At 35.1% G+C, this 14040-nt stretch overlaps 2 protein-coding genes across 2 annotated transcripts; one reads left to right on the top strand and one right to left on the bottom strand.

The window, feature by feature from the left end:
- The first annotated feature begins 185 nt into the window (after positions 1-185).
- On the top strand, positions 186-9213 carry LOC144847627 (polyphosphoinositide phosphatase-like). Its single transcript, XM_078704091.1, has 22 exons — positions 186-318; positions 496-594; positions 779-896; positions 1423-1477; positions 1752-1853; positions 2021-2071; positions 2601-2671; positions 3153-3299; positions 3663-3763; positions 4083-4245; positions 4591-4688; positions 4965-5098; positions 5599-5746; positions 5893-5982; positions 6095-6153; positions 6414-6580; positions 6686-6827; positions 7054-7248; positions 7656-7715; positions 7806-7977; positions 8573-8751; positions 8855-9213. Exons 1-22 carry the CDS (start codon positions 253-255, stop codon positions 9024-9026), a joined length of 2589 nt encoding a protein of 862 aa, XP_078560217.1. The 5' UTR covers positions 186-252; the 3' UTR covers positions 9027-9213.
- Positions 9214-9467: 254 nt separating this feature from the next.
- On the bottom strand, positions 9468-13443 carry LOC144847667 (uncharacterized). Its single transcript, XM_078704155.1, has 10 exons — positions 13262-13443; positions 12865-12922; positions 12508-12622; positions 12079-12114; positions 11791-11868; positions 11251-11359; positions 10969-11078; positions 10480-10593; positions 9934-10089; positions 9468-9606 (listed from the first exon to the last, which is right to left on the bottom strand). The coding sequence occupies exons 1-10, from the start codon at positions 13374-13376 to the stop codon at positions 9535-9537; spliced, it is 963 nt and encodes a 320-aa protein (XP_078560281.1). The 5' UTR covers positions 13377-13443; the 3' UTR covers positions 9468-9534.
- Between the last annotated feature and the right edge of the window lie 597 nt (positions 13444-14040).

Here is a 14040-nt window from a genome sequence, read left to right on the forward strand (position 1 = left end):
TGATCAAAACATTATCCTTTTCCTTGTTTTGTTTATAATTGTTAAATACTTCACTGATTACTATTATTTTTCTAGTAGTTCTAGGCCATCATCCATGAAATACCACCATCAATAATTTCTGAAAAGGCCACTCAATGATGTAGGCCTAGCCTAGGCTTGACAGTCTCTAGCTAATAAACGGCCTCTCTACCCAGAACAGCGGTCCAGTAGCTACCCACCAAGGCCCAGCCCTGCTTGTATGCCATACACACAATGACCATGATTTTTGACAGTGTAATAAGTGGAATTCAGAAAATCGTGCTGTATGAGACACCTTCTGTAAGTATGGTTAAAACAATGTATAAATTAATTGAATTAAAAATACTGCACTGCAAGGAATTTTTTGCGCAATTTGAAATTGCGCAAATCGTTCAAATCGTGCATAACAAAACATCTATACGTACTAACAAGTAACATAAAACAATACATTTAAACAATAAAATTGTAATTTTTCAGAGATTCTACATCATTGGATCAAATACATCAGAAACAAAATTTAGGGTTCTCAAAATAGATCGATCGGAACCAGATGGACTACAAATTATTGATGATAAGGTACTTTTTTTCTTATTTGAACATAGGGCCTACTGTCAGAAGACAAATCAAAATTAGCAATATGATCCGTGTAAAACTGCCCATAAATAAAAAAAAGGGGACACTCTGGAGATCACCTGGATCTTATCTTATAATGCCAAATGGTTTGTTACGCAATTTGATAGATTGATAATCTTTTTTTAAGGTTGAATATGGCCGTCAAGAAATCCAAGACCTGCTGCGGACATTGGCACATGGAAACTTGCCGCTGCAGAAGATGATCAGTGGCCTTACTAAGACAATTTCTGCATTTGGGATACTTGGTATGCTGAGTGTTGATAAGCCATCAAAGATTTTAAAGATAGCCTTTTTCTTTGTCAAATACATACAGTAACAATAATTTTGTTTTTGTCTGCTTGTCAGATTTGGAAGTTTGTTATTAATATTTATTTATACTGGGCGACCTCTTCAGTCAAATACTGGTTTCCCAGAGGGCCCAGTTATGATCAGTGGCCAGTATAACCCTCTACTCGTCTTCAAAGATGTACTAGGTTCTTTAAAGTGTACTCGAGCTAGATGTGTACACTGGACCTACAGTTTATAATCCTTATCCGAGAAGACTCATTCTACCAGAGAAGAGTGAAATTACACTCTTCCCTGGTTCTACTACAAGAACAAAGGAGCGAGTGAGTCTCTTTCAAAACCAGGGTCTGATTTTGGAAGAGTTGATTTGTAGCAATAGTGTACTCTCAAGTTTTTTGTTCATTATCAACAATAACAATATTAAAATGTCCTTACATTGTAACATTGCTGTTTTCATTTATAATCATTTTACCCGATTACTTTCAGGTTTTGTAAGATTTCTTGAAGGGTACTACATTTTGCTTGTTACTAAGCGTAGAAGGTACTGTATGTATATAATAACATTTAAATTGTTTTTTTAAACTTTGACCTAATATCCTCAATTTCAGATAAAAACAAATCACTAATACAGTAAACTACAAAAGCATGACTCTCTATGCTATAAAATACTCATAATATTGTTATAAGATTCAATTTTTCTACATTAATTATTTCGAGATTCATCCCTAATGCTATTGTATGTACTGTAATACACTCAATTTCTTGTTCAAGTACCTTAACCTGAATCAGCATGGTGGTACATTTTTTTCTCCCAGGGTTGCTGTGATTGGTGGACATACAATATATAAGATAGAGGACACCAGCTTGCTTTCAGTTGGTCAGGAAGGTTTACGACAAATGCATCCAAATGAACATCGGTAAGAGCTTTTTTGACAAGCTACAGAAGCACAAACATTTAGAATTTATAAGATCTGAAACTGTAATTTAATATAAGCTTCAATTTTGAAAGTATACATTTTAAATATGCAACCCTCATGTATCCAATTTATAATGCTAATATATTTGTTACTTTTTTATGTTTCAGATATATCCGGATTTTTCAGAATATTGATTTGACAAGTAATTTCTACTTTAGGTAAGTTTAAAGAAAAAGTAATTTTAGTAATCGTAACTCGGATATTTCCAAGATTAGAGTTTCAGTGGGTGTTGAGATATGCCTGTGTTACTATCTTAATGTTTAAACTTTAGAAACTTTACTGTATGATTTTTAATCCAACCTGCATTTCAGCGTTGTTGCAAATTGATATTTTAGGTTATTTTTGTCGATGTTGCTATTTCCTTGTGAAATTTTTTCTCTTTTTGTTTTGCATATTTTGTATATTAAATTAAGGAAATCAATGAAAATGACAATGACAACTTTTTTTATTTTCTTTGAGTGATGAAAATTTCAATATGACAACAAATTAAAAATAACTCATTTAAAACAAAGAAAAGGCGAAAATTCAAGAAGCAAATGAATACTACTCAGCTTTTGTCCAAATAAATGTGTATATTGTTTTTGTTGAAATAAAGTTTACCACATGTATTAGTTCTGAAAAGAACTGTTACAAAATTTGATTTCGCCATGTAAACCTTCAAACAATATATTGTTTTTATTTTCACAGTTACAGTTATGATTTAACACACTCACTTCAGTTCAACTTGACTTCTACTAAAAAAACACAAGAACCACAAGGTACAGTATTTAGAAATTCCAGATTGTATTGGGAAAGTGAACTGCAGTACAGTCAACTCCCCCAATACTGAACTCTCTGAAAACCAGACACCAAAACCAGACTTTTATTGAGGCCCAAAAAGTCTCAAATTCATTTTTAGCATTAAAAAGACATTCTGAATACGAGAATTTCTGAAAAATCAGACATATTAGGCCAGCCAAAATAAGTTTTGGGTAGAGTTGACTGTACTTGTATATTAGATTAAAAAAATATTTAAGTGATGCTTACATTAGAGTGAAATAAGGAGGAAAAGAGTATTATTCGTAAAGGCTGCCTCCTCTCATAGTTTTTATGTGACTGTGAGTCATATGTTCATTTAAAAGTGTTGGGCTTGAAACAATGTGATAAGCTAAAATCGATTTAATATGATGTTATTTTAATGCTATATAATATAGTTTACAAGGCTAATATATGATTTCTTTTTATTATTAATCTTTCCAGTGCCAGATTTTGATAGCAAGATTGAGGCAGTGAGAAACAAGCCAAGAATGAAGTATGTTTGGAACACATTCTTTTGGAAAGGCTTCTCTGATGATTTACATAAAGATTGGGTCATGTATATGATTCATGGTTTTTGCAGTCAAACACGTATCCTTTGTATGTATAAAGACACTAAAGCTCTGTCTACACTATCAAACAAACAAAAAATGTAAAGTGCCCATATATGGACATGATGATGTCATATTACTACCATATTTAGAAATATCACTTCCATAGTTGGGCACATCACATTTTTTTTGTAAAACTAGTTTGATAGTGTATACAGAGCTTGTGGTCTTTTGGAATGCCCCTATTAAGAGGACATCTAGGTGTCATATAACACTACGACCAATTCCTATTCAGGGAAGACACCTATTCCACCCATGGACACTTTTTGGTCCTGAAGGTATTCCTTTAACAGTATTTCTATTGCTTTCAATGCATATTATTATTCTTGACAGTAGTTTGTAGATGTTAGTGTATTTGGTCGACCAATTATAATGACAGTGATTGCTAGGCGGTCCAATGGATACGCTGGTACTAGATTCTTAAAGAGAGGCATTAACAGTGAGGTAAGAGCCAACCAAATTAAGGGGTTAGTTTTTGTTAAGCTCTGTCTACACTATCAAACTAGTTTGACAAAAAAACTCTGATGTGCCCAAATATGGTAGTGATACCCAAATATGGTAGTGATATGATGTCACTAGTCCATATTATGGGCACATCACATTTTTTTTGTCACATAAAGTTTGATAGTGTAGACAGAGCTTTAGCAAAATTATTTCCATTTTGATGAAGTGCTAAGTGTTTTTTTTGTATGCATACTTACCATCAGTACCTCATGAAGCTTAGCTGTGTTTGTACATTATTCTTAATTTTAATTTCTTTTAGGGACATGTAGCCAATGAAGTAGAAACGGAACAGATTGTTTATGACGGAACAGTTACAACTTTTTCTAGAGGGCGCTATACTTCTTTTGTTCAGCTACGGGGATCGGTACCTTCTTTTTGGTCACAAGATATATCTAACATGGTTCCAAAACCACCAATAACAGGTTTGTTAAAGTTCTAAAGTTGTCAGGGAAACCCCAATAATTGATTTAACTTGTCCAAGCTATTCTTGTCTGTTTTATCTGTAAAATCACATTTTGCTGCATCTTTTTGACTGGTTGGTCACCTAGACAATTAATTCTAAAGCTCTGTCTACACTTTTAAACTTTATGTGATGTGCCCATATATAGACATGATGGTGTCATATCACTACCATATTTGGGCATATCACTACCATATTTGGGTACATCACACTTTTTTGTCAAACTAGTTTGATAGTGTAGACAGAGGTTTACTTCTACTTGATTGATACCATTGTTTTATGTATTCTATCTATTTATCATCTCTAGTCGACAAATCAGATCCTCTGGCACTTGGAGCTGGTCAGCATTTTAATGAAGTCCTCTCTAATTACGGGGCACCTGTCATAGTACTCAATCTTGTTAAGGTAAGTAAACATGTTCTATTCTTTGATTTCTTCTCTTTTATTGGATTACAAGTGTATTCAAGGGAGTAATGGAGCCTAGCCAAAAATAATGTCAGAAGAGGATGCTGTAATGTTTGAGGGACAAATGAGCACAGTTCTCTAAGTCTCGAAGATTCAAGGTAAATTCAATGTAAATAATGATACATGGTAAGAATGTGGGTCTACATATATGAGGAATTAATAATTATTGATATATACTGTAGGATCAACTTTTTATATATTTTTTTCTATTTATAGAAACGAGAGAAAAGAATTCGAGAAGGGATCTTAAGTAGAGAATTGTCTTCTGCTATCATTTACCTGAATCTGTTCCTACCACCAAAACACACAATTCAATATGTTACACTAGACATGGCAAGATTAACAAAAAGGTACCTGTTGGCAAGGGACTATTGAATTGAAATATTTTATTTATACTGGGCGACATCTTCAAAGTCAAAGACTGGTCTCCCAGAGGTCCCAGCTATGATCAGTGGCAGTGTGTGTACTAGTACACCAGGGTAACGCCCTACTCGTCTAGAAAGATGTACTAGGTTCTTTAAAGTGCACATGAGCTATAGTGTACACTGGACCTACAGTTTTTAGTCCTTGTTCGAGAAGACTCGTTCTATACCACCAGAACCATGGAGCGAGTGAGCATTGAACCCTTGCCGATGTAATGGCTGCTTGCCCACTCACTCAAAATGTTTAGAAGCCAATTCTCAACCTTTGGAATTGTAAATGTAGGTTACACGATTTCTATAACTGTGCTACCATCGATATTCTCTCCCATTCAAAATAGCTTAAATAATATTATATATCATTTCTTTTCTCTGACAACATTTTACCTATTTTCTTCTTTGTTCTGGAAATATCTTTTCTTTTCTTGTAGTCCAAAACATGATGTCATTAAATCTCTCCATAAAGCATGTACATCAGCTATTGACCGAATCGGGTTCTTTGCTTCTGGTTATGGAGTAAACAGCGCCATCAGTGGTCACAGACACACCGATGTTAACAATCTGTCTGTCTATAAGCAGGTAAAAATAGTGTAGATTAGTAGTGGAAATATATTATAAATGATTTAGATACAGTATTATGATTTTAAGCAAATATACCAAGTTTTTAACTGTGAATATACCATACCTACAGTTTGAATCAAACAATTTGTGTCTTGTCTTTTTAGACAGGTGTATTGAGAACAAATTGTGTCGATTGTCTTGATAGAACAAATACGGCTCAGTTTGTCGCTGGAAAAATAGCACTCTCCCATCAAGTAAGTAGCCATAAATCTTCTTTTATCTTCTTTCTGCAAATGGTAGGCCTACTACTTTTTAAAATTATACTGTATTTTACTGGAATAAACAAATAATATTTATCATTTTTAGCTTTTTTGTCTTGGTGTTCTGGATAAAATTGACCTAGAATTTGACTCTGATATTTTAAGGTACAATTTCTTTTATTTTTAGAAACCAATTCTTTGATATTAAGGCTAAGCATTTATGCATTGCCCCTTATAAAATGAAAACTATTATATGACACTTTTAAAGCCTATAGAAACTTACTACTTACTAAAGCTCTGTCTACATTATCAAAAAATGTGATGTGGACACGATGATATCATTATCATATTTAAGAATATCACTACCATTTTTGGGCACATCACATTTTTTGTAAAAAGCTTTACGATGTAATTTTTATTTATAGAATCTTAGAAGATATGTACGAAGATCATGGCGATACGTTAGCTGTCCAATATGGTGGCTCGCAACTTGTGCACAGTATACGTGACTACCGTAGACTCTCTCCTTGGACGTCACATTCCCGAGACATCAAACAGACTATGTCAAGATACTTTAGCAATGCATTTTCTGGTTTGTGCAAATTCAACTTTTACTTTAATAGTCTGCTACAAAGGAAAAAATGAATAACTGAAAAAAAAGTTGAAGACATAAATTTATTATGTTATTATTTGACAGACCATGAGAAGCAATGTGCAATAAACCTTTTTCTTGGTGTGTATCAACCAACATTGGAAAGAACAAACTTGTGGGACTTGCCTTCTGACTATTATCTGCACCACACATCCACTATGGGTCGACACAAGAAGAAACCAAACTGGTTAGTCTTTTCATCCTCTACTTACATAACAGTAGTTTTTGTATACACTATATGCATATTATTCTATTGCGCACAGTTTTGAAAATCTCGCATTTTCCTATTATTGTAATGATGAAAATATCAAAACAGTACTGCTGGAGAATATTGATCGAAAATAAATATACTTGGTGTACCGCAACCTTTATATCAATATATATATAATATATAATAATTTTTATTTGAATAGCTACACAAACTGGCTCTCCGAGGATGTCCGTTGTGTCCTACCATTTTCTCGCGATGAAATGAGGAATTGTATACTGGAGTATCAGCGCGGTGAAATTGGTGATGGTCATGTTGATATCTACACAGACCTTTATCGTCCCACAGAGTTCTCATCAATAGAAACTCTCTTTTACAGTAATATGATACATTCCATAAGGTTAGTATATTATGTTTAGACTTTTTAATTACACCTTCTCACCATAGACATTTATATGTACAGTATATGCTACTTCTCACCAAAAACTATTATGCTACTTCTCACCAAAGAGTAGGCGTATACTGTACAGTATATGCTACAGTGCTTCTAACCAAAGAGTAAGGCATACTGAATACTATATATGAATGCTATGAATATGTATTGTAGTTCCAATTTACCAGGAAATGACAACACTGTAGGTATCTCAATGAAGATGGGGGTTAGGTTAGTCAGTACAAATAAAATAAACTAAATCAAAATATAATGCAGTGTCAAGCTTTTGGAAAACACTATTCCTTCATTAAAGCTATTAGATTGTATTTATATTACTGTTTTTAATCTTTTAATTTTGATCTTTTTTTATATAGGAATTTCATGCCTAAAAACGTTACCTGCCACAGTCCGTTTGCAGTGAGAAATGAAGAGAGGTAAGAATCAAAATTTGAGACAAAGAAAACATTATTCAATTGTTTTAAATAGAAATTTACTGAATGACCTTTGGTTTTACTCTCTTTTAGAACAGAGTTGATAAATCAGACAATTCCACACAGAGTATCCGCAGGAGGAAAACCAATAGATCAGGATGTATCCTCCAGTACTGAGGACAGTTCCTCTAGTGAAGATGGCACCACAGTCTCATCAGTAGAGCAAAGGAACCAAAATGATGTCAGCAGCTGTGTGTCTTTTAAGGTACAAGATGTAGTTATGTTTTTGTCAAAGTTAATTTGTGGCAAATTAGGTGCTTGACCATTTCTTGTGTGAAAATGATGTCAGCAGCTGTGTATCATTTAAGGTACCAGACACACAGTAGTTATGGTTTTGGTTGATATTAAAATATGGCAGGTGCTTGACCATTTCAGGGGAGGATTCAGTAGGCCTGAGCCACCTCTAAATTTCACAAATTGTAATGCAAAAGATAGGACATCAAATTAAGTTCAGCACTTCATTTCACTACTTTTAGGCACTGTCTTTTGTGTGTAAAAGTCATCCCAATTGACTCATTGACAATTGACTACTTGATGTGCAGTTATCCTACCAGATTAACTTCTTTTATTGACACTATCCCAGAGTCCTCAATTCTAAGTCCTGGCTTTGATATTTTGCATAGCAGTCTTTTATAAGATGACTTACTTTAGAAAGTATGGGTTTAGTTTCTCCTGTAAGTGGCTAGTCAACTTGCTGTTGTTGATGTGTGCATTCAAAAGATCACATTTCTAGAATGATCTCCCCATTTCAGTACCATAGGAGTTGGAAAAACATAGATCGCATGATTTCATTTTTGCAGGATTTGTTTTCAACAATGAAAGAGTCGTATGGTGTAGAAATTACAAAACCAACCCGTCACGATGAGGGTGTCTATCAACGGTTTGTCCAGATAGAAATCAACGCATCTGCCAAGACAACGGAGCAGATGTCGCCAACGGGCAAGTCCTTCAAACGTTGTATGAAAAGGTGTACGCGTCTGTAAGTAAAACCTTATTTCTTTACGATTGTTTGATTCTGTCCAAGACGTATATAGTGATAGTGTAGACAGAGCATTCTGTATTCTATTCTTTTTTCTCCCCAGATTACACAATAGTGCATTTTCATTGGATAGCTCCTATCATGTGACACCCCCAACAGTTTCTCGTCATTCCAAAGCACTCTATGAGGAAAATGTCAAACTTGCCAGTCATGGGGTGAATCACTACAAAGATGTGGACTTGTATAAATCATATGTCCGCCAAAGACATTTATGATAAACTTTTATAGCAATTTATCATTTTAAATAAGAAAGTAAGTGGTGCAGCGCTTTCTGCGAAGGGGAAAAAACCAGTATCACTTCCAGGATACATATTGAGCATCAATTCTTAAGCTCTGTTCACCTATCAAACTAGTTTACCTATCAAACTAGTTTGACAAAAAATTGATATGCCCTCAATATGGTAGTGATGTGATCATCATTTCCATATATGGGCAAATCATATGTCGTCACATAACGTTTCATAGTGTAGACAGAGCTTTAGACAGTACTTCAATTGACCATTAAAGATGTAGGCAAATATAAAATTAAATTTAGATATATATTTATTCGTAATTTGTTATTATTGATACAACCACCTTCCCCCCAAAATGTTCACATAATGTATCATTTTCGTCACTCTCTACTTCCTGTATAATCAGTTTAGAAACTATTAAAATCCTTGGTTTCTTTGATACACAGAGCTACGAAATGCGTGTGTTAGACTAAAACCTGGCGTTTATTCGTTATGATGCAGTGGGCAGTAATGATTTTGGCGTGTAAACAAACATTTTTTCATCCCATCCACAGTCTGCAATCTGAAAACAAGTTGTAAACACATTGAGCATACATCCATTAATAGCCATGCCTTGCATACTGTACCCAATGGCGTAACGTAGAGACCTGAGGCCCCTGGATTAGGAACCCCAAGTGGCCCTCCAACGCTGGAGGCCTCAGGTTTTTTTAAAGCCTTTTTTGACATATTTTGGGCCTGTTTTTACCTCTGGAAACTGCTCAGAGGCCCCACAAGGCTGCGAGACCCTGAGTTTAGCCAGTGAGCGCTCATAGCCGGTTCGCCACTGACTGTACCTATCATTTAAAATATTGGTTAAAGAAAATTAGCAATACAATATCATAACGGTTACCTGTCCAGGTTTGTGTAAGTTGAAATCCAAGCCACACACAAATTCCGTATGGTGTTCTATTACTTCTAATGGCTGTGTCTGTTTATTAAAATCCCATGTTCTCACGGTGAAGTCGTACGAACAAGACGCCACCACGCTGCCACCATGCGGTGAACACTGGTAATTGAAACAACAAACTATTATTATGTATGCAGAAGGTACACGCAATCAATTTTTTGACGAATATCAAAATGGCTGAGGCTAGTTTATTCATCCAGGTCAAAGTTAATTGGGGAGTCGTCTTTAGTCATACAGTATTTTACAGGACACTTAACAGTGATCTACAGTACTCCCATTGCTTGCATATAAACAGCAAGGAGTTTTAGGAGCTAGATCTGTGGATTATCTGTTCAAAAGAATTGTGTTTAGAAAGAGATCAAATCTACAGCAACGTTTGCTCAAAAGAAGCCCAATACACCTATACTACATATTTCTAGTTAATTCTATTTTTGTCTTTTTTTGTCATTTAAATTTTCTGTTCATTATTTTCTATGATGTATTCATTACCTTCACTCTTCTTATTGCATATGTATGTCCCATGAGCTGGAATATTGGTTCTCTTGGTTTTCTTAAATCCCACCCTCTTATTGCAGAATCCACTGATCCAGTTACAAGAATATTCTGAAAAATGAAACATCATAAAGCTCTGTATACACTATCAAACTTTATGTGACAAAAAAATGTGATGTGCCCATATATGGACATGATGATGTCATACCACTACCATATTTGAGCATATCACACTGTATGTTGACTGCAAGGATAAGAGTTCATACCCTGGCTGCTGGGGCTTTACTCAGGCTCAAGCTCTGTCTACACTATAAAACTAGTTTGACAAAAAAGTGGGATGTGCCCAATATGTTAGTGATATGCTTAAATATGGTAGTGTTATGATGATCATCAAGTCCACATATGGGCACATCACATTTTATTGTCATATAAAGTTTGATAGTGTAGACAAAGCTTAAGTCAATTATTATTTTGTAACATTTTTACCTCATTGTATTTGCACCAATCTGCAGTAAGAACTTCTGAATTGCACACTGGCATAACCATTCGTGCTTCAAAAGACTTTCTTGTGTCCCAGATACGAAGAGTTTTGTCGCCTTAAAAAAATTGTGTTTTTTTTTAAAAGATTATCATTATGCCATGAATATCATTTATACAAAATTCTAATTATCAGTGTGTTACAACAAACTGAATGAGCTGTTACTATAGTGTTTGAAAGTAATTGTAAATTCGGAATTACCCATTAATGTATTGGGTTTTCCCCCTTACCTGATGCTGATGCAAAACAATTTGGAATATGTGGTGACCATAGAGCACAATAGACCACATGCTGGTGACCAGAAAATGTAGACAATGAACTTGGATGGGTTAGATCCCACTGTATAAGAAAAACAATTATAGTATATTGTTGCATGGCCAGAAAATACATACATACATGGTGAAAGCAGTTACTATTACTACAATAAGAAAAGCTACGATCGTTTGATTCTTTCGTAGATGTGTAGGCAGCGTTGTAGAATGGGTGCTATCATGTAGAAGACTGATCAATGTGTAACCATTAGGAGTAAGCTTCTTACTTACTACAGGATCGTCCTCCTTAAGCCATGGCAGTGTCACAGACACGCCATGGATATGCCATAGTAATCAATTTATTAGAACCCTTCTATTCTGGGGATACCCCTATTGAGGGGACACTTTCCTGTGAAACAAGACATATATGTTTTAACACTATGTCCAACGGGGACACACTTATTAATGGGACACTTTCACTCGAAGGTGTCCCCTTAATAGGGGTTATACTGTACTTACAAGTTTAATAGTGCCATCCCAAGATGCAGACACAATTAACTGCTCGCCTCGTGTTTGGCTCCAGTTGACTCCATAAACCTAAAAATACATATTTTGCAATACAATCACTGCTGGTGTCCATTTTTTACTTAATTTTACTATCAAGAAAATAGTTATTAAGATTTTTTGGCAAAAACAAATGGTAAATATGTTCAATTGGTGATGTCATATGAGGTATCGCTATTTGTATCACTATGCATTCTAGAAATGTTGAACATTTAAATGATCCTTTTAGTTCTAGGCACTTACTTCCTTTTCGTGTTCTTTCAGAACTTTAATAGGACCCTATAACAAAAAAAAACACAAGAAACAAATTACTTTTAATTGTAAAATAATTTTGTATAATAAATATCTTTCATTGAGATATATATTTGTCTGTACTACAGTATACTGTATATTGATTTTCAGTTGTCCCTTTTAATTTTTAAAATTTAAATTATTACATATGTCGCAGTGTAGTTTACTATATCAAAGTATAGTTATATATAAAGACTACAGGCACAGAACAAATTATAAACCGCCCGGTGATATACTGAAAATGTATTAATTACTTTGAAACAATATGATGAGGAAAAATCTGTGAGAATGACAAAAAGTCGCCCCAACCAAGATTCGAATCCCAGAACCTCCTGCTTGATATGCAGATAGTTACATATATAATATATACATAGTACATACTGTTGGTTGGGCAGAATCCCACACCTGTATAGACCCATCTCCTCCCCCAGTAACAAGCAGGTTTTCATTGGATTCGGACCATGTGACATCAAATAAACCATCGCTCCAATCAAAACTGAACAAAATAAAAGAGTACATAAAGAAATTTCAGACTATAATCGCACACCAAATTTCACATTGGCATTAGATGTGCATAGCCAACACCTACTGTAGGTCACGTCTACCCATTAAAAATGAGCAATTTGAGCCCAAATAGTTTCAAATTCCACGAATTCAAACTCCGCAAATGGTCTAAATTGCGTACAGCAGAACATTCTGTATGGATCTTGCACCCAACTCTTTTGAAGTAACATCTACCTTTTAAGTAGCACTCCTCCTGCTGGTGTGTCATCTATGATGAAAAGTGTTCCACATCCTGTAAAAAGTACATCATCATAAAGTTAAGTTGATGCTGACTATTTTTAGCTACTCACACTGAAAATAGGTCACAATAATTTTTTATAAATTCATTTAATTTTTTTTTAATGAATTAATTTTAAATTTGTTGTGGCCTGCCTATCTAATGCACCAGTCCAGTGAATTTGTTTAGCAATTAAATGAACAGCAATAAAAGAAATAATGTCTTGTTTTTTTAAATGCTAGGCCTAGATTCTAGTAGGCCTGTTTAGAAGTAGGGTGTAGCCTAGCTAGTTAAGCCTTTTTAGCCGCTAGATAATGTCAATAAATGGTGTTGAGAGGCCTAAGCATGGCCTACCTGCTATTCCATAATGTTGGGACGTAGCAAGGGCTATTCTTTGAGGAACATATGGTGAAAACGAAACTGCAAACCCATGTCTTTTTGCAGACCAAAACGTAGGTTGGTTTTGCATTATTCACTTTAAAACATGCATTGTTATTAAAAATAAACAATGCTCCCCCTTTTTCTCGGTCGTCGCGTCAGTGGTGTGGTCGTAGTTGTTTTTCTCAGCCAAGCATGCGCCACCAACGTCGTAGCTCTTTAAAACTTTTTATTCGCCGCGTGTCTGATAGAAGGCTTAGGTCTAGCTAGGCTAGGTAGGCCTATATAATTTATAAATTTTCATAATACACTATATACGACAAAGTACATTATTGTGACTAAAATGTGCATCATGAACTACTCTGTTCCTGGACTAGGCATAGGCTAGACCTGATAGGCCTAGGCTATACTATAGCAGGCCTACTACTAGCCTATACTATACTATTACTAGAGGCTCTAGCTAGCTAGGCTAGGCTAGGCCCTACTAGCCTACTACTACTAGGCCTAGGCTAGGCCTATCCTAGCTAGAGTCCAGGAATAGAGTAGCTAGCTAGCCTAGGCTAGGCCTACTACTATAATAAACCTAGGTAGGGGCCTAGCTAGGCCTATTATTAGTTAGTAGGCCTAAAAAGAGGCCTGTAGGCCCTAGCTAGCGATGACCACAGATTGGCTGGCTGGGTCCCACAGTACAGTAATCTAGGCAGGCTAGAATATGAGAAGAGACTGAAGTAGTAAGCCTATCTATTGATGTAGGC

This window comes from Antedon bifida, chromosome 7 (assembly GCF_963402885.1).
Source record: "Antedon bifida chromosome 7, ecAntBifi1.1, whole genome shotgun sequence".
Taxonomy (NCBI): Eukaryota; Metazoa; Echinodermata; class Crinoidea; order Comatulida; family Antedonidae; genus Antedon; species Antedon bifida.

Excerpts from the sequence above, each read along its gene's own strand:
- LOC144847627 (XM_078704091.1), top strand. The coding sequence starts at position 253 with ATGACCATGATTTTTGACAGTGTAATAAGTGGAATTCAGAAAATCGTG. Across the intron at positions 2,072-2,600 it reads ACAAGTAATTTCTACTTTAG|TTACAGTTATGATTTAACAC; the intron begins GTAAGTTTAAAG and ends TTATTTTCACAG. Across the intron at positions 7,978-8,572 it reads GCAGCTGTGTGTCTTTTAAG|GATTTGTTTTCAACAATGAA; the intron begins GTACAAGATGTA and ends TCATTTTTGCAG.
- LOC144847667 (XM_078704155.1), bottom strand. The coding sequence starts at position 13,376 with ATGCAAAACCAACCTACGTTTTGGTCTGCAAAAAGACATGGGTTTGCA. Across the intron at positions 11,360-11,790 it reads GGGATGGCACTATTAAACTT|TGGGATCTAACCCATCCAAG; the intron begins GTAAGTACAGTA and ends TTTCTTATACAG. Across the intron at positions 10,090-10,479 it reads ATGCAATAAGAAGAGTGAAG|TGTTCACCGCATGGTGGCAG; the intron begins GTAATGAATACA and ends TTCAATTACCAG.